At 45.6% G+C, this 8,517-nt stretch overlaps 1 protein-coding gene across 3 annotated transcripts; it reads right to left on the bottom strand.

The window, feature by feature from the left end:
• Positions 1–2,693: 2,693 nt before the first annotated feature.
• ADRA2A (adrenoceptor alpha 2A) lies at positions 2,694–7,528 on the bottom strand. Of its 3 annotated transcripts, XM_077930234.1 has the most exons (3): positions 5,869–7,528; positions 5,022–5,109; positions 2,694–4,514 (listed from the first exon to the last, which is right to left on the bottom strand). In XM_077930234.1, exon 1 carries the CDS (start codon positions 7,412–7,414, stop codon positions 6,053–6,055), a length of 1,362 nt encoding a protein of 453 aa, XP_077786360.1. In that variant the 5' UTR covers positions 7,415–7,528; the 3' UTR covers positions 2,694–4,514; positions 5,022–5,109; positions 5,869–6,052. The 3 variants fall into 3 exon arrangements, with proteins under 3 accessions (XP_077786360.1, XP_077786358.1, XP_077786359.1); XM_077930232.1 differs by having other exon boundaries at positions 5,022–7,528; XM_077930233.1 differs by having other exon boundaries at positions 2,694–5,109.
• Between the last annotated feature and the right edge of the window lie 989 nt (positions 7,529–8,517).

Raw genomic sequence — 8,517 nt, 5'->3', positions numbered from 1 at the left:
TCTGTCTCTCGGTATGTATCCAAGCACTCAAAATCTACTTCTTTAGCAAAAAATTGCCTCCACCAAACTAACCTCACCATGCCGCCTTCTCCTTAGCATTTGATTCAGTGTTTCCATTTGGAAAAAGAATAGTGTGTGGCTACACCATATTGTGGCAATAAATGTGGACCGTAACCCACACTGCCCCAAGATATGAAGACTTTCACCAGCACCAACAGTTGTAACCAGTTGATGCTACCAAAGCCTAGCAGTAGTGTTCAGATTCCACACTTGGTGGGGGACAAGCCATTCTAAGCTGCCAAAATGCAGAAAATCAGCCCAGTTAAGGCTATATTATGTACCAGCCCTCCCATCATTAGAGAGCAGGTGAGTGGTGACTGAGAGGAAAGGGCTGTTCAGTGATGGCATCCTATTTCTGGAATGCACTCCCTAGAATTGCTTTCCTGGTGCCTTCATTGTTGAGTTACAGACTTTCAGTTGAGTGTTTTTTTTTGTATGTGCCTGCATCATGCTGTTTCACACTATTTCATAGAGGTTTGGTGCTTGAGCCTCTTTTTCATGTTGTAGATTTGTATTGATATGCTTACAATTTTACATTTTGGCAGTCACTTTGAAAGCTTCAGATTAAATCATCATACTGATTTACAAAGAGCAGTTATAGTTTGTCTTCATGTTGCTGGATTCCAGAATATACCATTACAAATAAGGGAAGTGTCCCATGAAATCTCTGAGAGCTTCCAGCATCCATTCTGCAGATAGTCTTCATTCAGGCACTGAAAGTATGAGGCACGTTAAAAGACACATGGAACAAGTTGTTTGTGCAAGCTCTCACTCAACAGTGCCTGAAGTGAAAACAGCAAACATATTCTGAGTGAAAAAAATCAGGGAAGTCTCAGAGAAATGTTTGATTAACTTGTCACTTGAGATATCCCTGAGATCTGTTATCTCTGATAGTCTATTCATGTTTATTGTAGGTGTAGTCAAATAGCAACCAGGATTTCCTTATCATCCACTTACACTTTGATTTTTGTGTTTGTGTTACCAAGGGAAAGACAATTTCTGTATATGCTTCATCCACTTATGTGCTACATTTTCACTGATTCTTGAAACTCAAACAGCCAAACCAGGTTCAGCTCAAAAAATATTGAAGAACAACAACAAAAATTATGTAGCATGAGGGAAGCGGTTGGGTGGAGAGGAACCCTAGAGGAACAATAACGGGGATACTTCTGCCAAGACACTGCAATAAAGAAATAATCAACAAGAGATGACGAGATGAATGAACAGGAAAAACAATAGGTTGCTTTTCTAACTCATCCTTCATCCTTTTTCATCTGGTTAGTGGAAAATCTTAGCCAGAATCTAACATATTTAGAATTCCCTTTTGAACCCATATGCAGTGATACAGACTATGTATTTTGTACCTATACATTTTGTACTTATACATAGTGGTACCACACTTAATTTAGACTCTGGACCTAATGGTCTTGAAGCAGACTCCAGATTGTATCAGTCTCAGAGTAGACCCCATTGAAACAAATGGACGTAAGTTAGTCATGTTCATTAACTTCAATGGGTCTCTGAGTTGAACTAGCATTGGATAATGAGTGAATTGGCCCTTCATCACCACCGGTTGTGGTTATCTGTTCAGAGTCAACCAGCTTCTTGGATTAGGAAGATGTGTACTATAAATAATGTGCAATGCAATTTGGACATGGGAGAGAGAGAGAGAGAGAGAAATAGATATTACACACAGAGACACAATAATGAACTATATATTCATTATAGCTATAGAATAATCAAACAGCACTTCACACATGCTTCCTCTGGGTCCCTTTTGGAATTTGGTTAATCACTAAAATACTCTGTGTGTGTGTGTGTGTGTGTGTGTGTGTGTGTGTGTGTGTGTTACTGTGATAATCAATACAGAGATTTTATTTATGTAACAAAATGTTTCAGCTTCTGATCGTTTTTTTATCAGAGAAGCTGACAAAGGCAGAAGCCCAAATCTTTTGCCACATTAATAAAATTCCTGTTCCATTAATCACAGTAATATCTATTGCAGGGGAAATCCCCAGGAATCAACGATAAAAAACAAATTGCTGCCTTTGCCCCATTCGTGGCTTTGTTATCTATTTCTGAGCAGGTGCAATCTTTTCTGGCTTGCTCTAGCTTGAGCCCCCGTCTCCCAGCATTGTGAGAATGTCCCTTTTGCCAGCACTAGCAGGTGCCTGGTAGAATTCAGTTTCTACTTTTCTTCCTACTCTTAATAGCTTCTTCTTGCACTTGTAACCTAGTTAGTCAACAGGCTGTCAGCGGCTTATAAATACTACATGGACACAATATTTCACTTGAGAGACAGAGAGAAGGGAGGTGGAAAACACGGCCAGCTTAAATAGGCAAAGGATAAATTGCCCACACAGTAAGCCCTAATCCTTGTTCTTTAAGAGGTACATGAATGGGTTTGCTGTGCCAGCAAAGAAGAAAGCAAAATAATATCAAAGGCTTGTTTGTCAGTCTGTCGGTGCACAATGAAGCAGACCATTGTTCACATTAACATGAGGCATAACAATGACTTATGCAAACTACAAGAGGCGACTTCAGCAGGTGCTTTAAAAGGTCAGTTTCCCATTTCCATGTAAGTCCATAAAACCTGGAAATGGCTGAAAGTACAGACAAGTTGAGATGTAACATGCTTTTTAATGTGTAAACTTTTTATTCTTATTTTTTGTAAATAAAAAACCATTATGGCCATATCTGTTTACAGGTATCATTCTCTTAAAAAGCAAAGAAAAAAATGGCATTGATGAGGTGGTTGTACCAGGTGCAATTAAAGTTTCAAAAACACATTCCAGAAAAATCAATATTATCCTCAATGTTTCAAATATTATCCATTTGTTTCATGAATGCATACATTAACTTAATATTGAAATCCTTAAAAAATAGGCAATTCTTTAAAAAATAATCCTCTGGCAACGGTCAGTTAACGTCTTACTTATGCTACTTCAGACTGGCTGTCTGAAAAACTGTGATTTATTCTGCCTTAAAAACTATCAGCCCAAAAGAAGAGTCCCATGAGTGCTTTATCACACATCTGGACATGGCTCTGGCCCTGTAAATGCCAATGGTAGGAGAACATCTGTATGTGCAAACCAGTGGGTATGCATGATTCCTTCTCCCACTGAATAACAGCAGAGCAGCTTTGATGGGCAGGGAAGCTCCACATTTGAACTAGAGCTCCATACATAAACTAAAACTATACCACACTCATAAGAAATCAGTTTCCAGGCATGTGTGCACAGGCGAGAGACAATTTTGGTGTTCCAGCTAAATAAGCCTTAATCACATCTAACTTCTTCTGGATTTGTGCCTTGTAGCGTTGTGCCTGCTCTAATCTCCTAAAGAAGCACAGAACCATAGAGTTGGGAAGGATTCCCTGAGGGTCAACCCCCTGCAATTGCAGGAATCACAGCTAAAGAATCCCTGACAGATGCCAGCCAAACTTGAGAATCCCTGACGCCATCCAAACTCTGTTTAAAAACTTTCAATGAAGGAGAGTCCACCACCTTCTGAGTGATGGACACCAGACACCAGACTGTGTTTTCTATTTGAAGGACCATTGAACTCCTTGCCAGCCAGAATCTGCCAGAGACTAAAACCCCTGCTCAGAAGTGGCCAGTCTGCCCTGAGCACTCCTATGAAACCTTGAGAGAAGAGGCCCCATAATGTGTCCCAAATGAGGTACCTTATTCAACTAGCACAGGACATCGTTGGACAGAGCCACGATGCAGGCAGTTTGCCTAAAACGGAAATAAAACTCCTCCGTATCTAATCCTCTTCTTTCTCTAGCAAATAGGGAATAATTAAGATTCAGGCGTTTCATATTTTAGTAGCTGCAATGAGCAGGGAAAATCACAAAGGTTATAATGGTGGGGCCTTTCTAACTGCATCTTTCTGCAAGGAGTATTATCACACCGTTAAAAGAAAAAAAAGGAAGGGAAATACAGTCCAAAACCCCTGGTTCATTTCTAAGCATTTTCTCCCTGCGTTGCTAAAATGAGTCATCTTTGCAACAGGTTTGCAATGCCATTGTTAAGACTGCAGTTTTGTGGCACTGTGCTGGCATAGCCAATGGCATGTCCCGCTGTGTAAACACATGTGTGCACCTGCACAATTTAGAAATACACCACAACTTTGTATATACCAGTATGCAGTTCGACAGAAGGGTCATTATCTCCTCTCCCTAGAAAATTGCTTTGTTTTAAAAGGAAGTTCTGCATTTGATATGTCCACTCCAGCGAGAAAACCATTTCAAAGCTGGGCACAAGTAACACTTTCAGTGTTCAGTGGCTACCTCTGCTTCCCTTCCTCTGGTTGTAGCATCCCATCTGACAGCTGTTTTGTTTCACTGAATAGAGCTGTCACATTCAAAGCTAAGAGGCAGCGCTGAGACTTGCTGCCTGTTTCCACAGTCAGAAGAGGACTGGTCTGAAAGGAGGGGCATCAGTTGTGTTCTGTAGAATGGAGACATTTTTTAATTAAAAAGGGCCAATTCAACTAAGAAATTTGCCTTCGAGGAAGAACTCAGGTAACCTTAGCATTGTGAATATATGTCTGTTTTTAACCACCATCACCAGCCAGAAACTATCATGATCAGTTTTTATTTAAACAAATACTCTTTTTATAATGCTTAAATGATGTCCCCAATTGCTTTCCCATCCTACACCCTTTTAATCATATTCAGGATGTTTGTCTTATTGGACAAGGAAGTTATTTGCCATCAGCTGGGACAGTGGGGGGGGGTGGAATCAGGAAGATGTTTAACACAATTATTGACTCTTTCCCCCCTGTGCTGCTATGAATGTTTTTTACATATGGTGTAGAATAACACCAATAATTTGCTTTTTCTCTAGGACAAATCAAAGAAAATGTTTATAAACCAAACCTGAAATTAGAAAAAAAAATGAAAGCTGACATGCTTATGGTTACTCCAAAATAATAATAATTTAAAAATTCCATACCCACACTGAAGTGTCCTTGTGCATGAAAGGTTTTCTTGTGCAGACACCTTGCACAAATGAAAATGTAATCAATGCAAATCAGGTAACACTGTAAAGTAAAACAAAAAGGCTGCATCTATCATTTTATCTATTTACAGTCACAGGCAGGGGAAATAAGTTAGCATTGAACACAGTCAGTGGAGTAACTTCAAGGGAAGAGCACCTTATCTTAACCCTTTAAGAACCCAGTTGCTCTTCAGCATTTCAAATCTAAAAGGAGCTCATCCTTTTGAGAGGTACTATGCTTCTCAGTTGTGAAACTTTTAATGCTTGTTTCTTTCAGCTGATGGGAAAAGAGGAAATAAAGCTTTTTAACAATACTGCATAAACAAAAAACATAAACATTGTTTTTTTAAAAAAAAATACATATAGGGTATATAATAAAACACTGGCCATGGTCAAGTTTATGCTATCAGTTTACAAAGCCAAAGCCACATTGGAAATCTTAGCATTTAATACTGTCATTTTTAAGATGGATGAGATGGCTCTGAAGGTTCATTCTGATGTGTCTTTGTTTATTTTCCCCCCAACCCCACATATATTTCAAGTTCTCAAGAAATATTTAAAGTGGTTTCAAAGCTGCTTTCTCCTACAAAAGTTAAAGATGTACAGATCTCAAAGATGCAATACTGTAGTTTTGCAAGGACGTCAGGGACATATCGTCCAAAGGGCAAAAATAGAAAGAAAGTGCTTCTGAAATATATGACTTATATTTTCATCTTTGTTGCTTCCCTGACTTACACACTCCAATCAGTTAATTTCAGTTTGCCATAAGCTCAGCTTGTAAGTGTATAGAAACAATACCTACAAACAGGTCTCTAGAGCCATCACTGGGCAGAAACATCTCCACCTGGGCCAAGGCCAAAGTCTCCTGAAGTCTTTGAGAAGTCAAAGGCCAGTCACTGGATAAGACACCACCCACTTCCAAAGCCCAGCCAGAGCTGAGCCTCTCTTCCGTAAACAAGTCTTGTAAACAAACTTGGGTCCATCCCTCACACAATCCTTTTCCGGTCTATCCTGCAGAGAATCTTTTTAAAGGATCTCCTGAAGTCATGGTTGAAGATGGTGTAGATGACAGGGTTGAGGGAACTGTTACAATAACCAAACCAGAAGAAGAACTTGAAGAGCGTATCGGGCACGGGGCAGCTCTTACAAACGGCAGTCAATGTGTAGGTGAAGAAGAAAGGGAACCAGCAGACCACAAAAACCCCAATCACAACCGCCAGCACAAAAGTGAAGCGTTTCTCTCGGTTCTGCCTGCCTCTCCACCGGGAAGCTTTCGCATCTCTTTCCTCCTCCACTCTGTTTTGCAGTGTGTCCCCAGGCTTAATCTGGCTTAGTTTGGTCTTCCCCTTGCCCCTTTGCGGCCTCTCTTGCTTCCTGGTCTGATGGCTCTCATTGTGTTCTGATGAAGAGGTGTCCTCCAGGTCTATACCATTGACTTCTTCCCTCTCCTGGCTTCCTCCTGCCACGGCTGCCTTCTCCCCATTGAGCTTGGTCATTGCAGGCATGTCATCCTTATCTGCCAGACCATTCTGCCTCCTCTCTGCGGCCTCCGCTCTCTTGCCAGGAGGCACCCGAGTCCTCCTCTTGGCAATCTGGTAGATGCGCATGTAGACCAGGATCATGATAAGGCAGGGAGCAAAGAAGGAGCCGATGCAGGAAGAGATGATGTACCACGTCTCTTTGTTGATGCTGCAACTGGGTTCCTTGCTCTCCGAATTCAGCTTCGCTTGCTGACTGTCAGGGTCGCCCTGTTTCATGATGGAGATGAGGGGTGGGAAGGAGATGACCGCAGAGATGATCCAGACAAGGAAAATGATGCTCTTGATGCGGCGCGGCGTGCGCTTGAGGTTGTACTCAATGGCTTGGGTGATGGACCAGTAGCGGTCGAGGCTGATGGCACAGAGATGCACGATGGAAGAGGTGCAGAAGAGCACGTCCAAGGCCAGGTAGATCTCGCACCACACTTTGCCAAAATACCAGTGGCCCATCACCTCGTTGGCCAGAGAGAAGGGAATGACCAGGGTGGCCACCAGGATATCGGCCGAGGCTAAGGAGACCAGGAAGAGGTTCTGAGGGGCCTTGAGCGCTCGGCTGGTGAAGATGGCAATGATGACCAAGACGTTGCCAAAGATGGTGACGAGCATGAGCAGCGTGGCGAGGGTGATGAGGGCCAAGGTGGTGTACATGGGGTAAGGGAGGCCCCCTTTCTGCCCACCGTCGCTCCCATTCAGGCTCCCGTTGCCATCCATGTGCTGGGAGTAGCTGCTTTCCTCCAGCAGCGGGTGGTGCAGGTGTGCCAGGGAAGAGATTCCCCCCCTCTCGGTGAACGGGCTCCCCAGGTTAAACATCAACCCGAGCTCGGTAGGCTGTTGGAGGATGTGACCCTAACACACACCCTGCGAGGAAGGGGAGCTCTGGGTGCCCGGTGGATCAAGCAAGTCCGGTCTGGGGAAGTCAGAAAGAGCAGCCTTAATCCAGTCAGCAGGAACAACCGCTGCCTTCAGCTTTCAGTCCCCGCTGACGATAACCGACGAGAGGAGGAGGAGCAGCAGCAACAGCGATCTCCACTGGGGAGGGAACCGGCTCCGATTCTGCCGTCTCCGGGTCTCCCTTCGGCCAGGGAAGCGCGCGGCTCGCCTCTGCCCTCCCAGCCCTCGCTAGCTCATCTCCGGGCGGATCGACGGGACGAAGTCGACCCTGTCTTCCGCCTCTCCCGCAAAGTCGCCAATAAGTCCAGCCTGGAAGGGAGGGGCTCCTCAGGAAGCCATTCAGAAGCCGCCGGGGCTGGGAGACGACGAAAGTCCCGCTTACCTTCGCCGGGAGGGTCCCGGAGAGTTGAAAGGGCAGCGAGGCAGGTAGGACCTCCCCACCCGCGAGGGGCGGCTTCTGCTCCCAGTCGCCGGCGGAGCAGATCCCAGACGGCAGCGAGAAACGCCGCGCGGCTCGCTGAAGCCAGTCGCGGGGTGCGAGGGAAGAGGGAGGAGGACTCTCGGCGGGCTTTGCTGCGGGGCGGAGGCGGCGGCGGCGCAGGGGGCGCGCCCGGCAGACTCTCGTCGGTGGCGGAGCCAGCGCCGTCCGCAGCCAGTGGCGCCCGCTCGAGCACTGCCTTCCCCGCTCCCGGCTCGCTTTATAGCCCGGGCTCGGTCCGGTGGTACCGAGCAGCAGCGTCAGCGCCACGTGGGGACGGCCCCCTGCGCGCTTCTCCGCCTCTGCCTAGCAAGAGCGCCGCGCTCCTCGCTCGCTCGCTCCCCAGGCGGAGAAGGGAGAGCAGGAAACTCCGTCGGGCCACTGGCAAGACGCGCGCCCTCGTCCACCTGCGCCCTTCTATGGGCGCTCCCGCGGAGCCCAGCAACTTCCCACGGTGCTGGCTGGACGCGAGCGAGCGAGCGAGCGAGCGCCCCACCCGCACGGCTACAGAGATTTCTTGCTCTCTCGCACACTTTCGAGCCAC

The sequence above is a fragment of the Podarcis muralis genome, chromosome 6, assembly GCF_964188315.1.
Source record: "Podarcis muralis chromosome 6, rPodMur119.hap1.1, whole genome shotgun sequence".
NCBI lineage: Eukaryota > Metazoa > Chordata > Lepidosauria > Squamata > Lacertidae > Podarcis > Podarcis muralis.
Note: the sequence above shows the minus strand (reverse complement) of the source record. Positions and strands in the feature narration are given on the sequence as shown.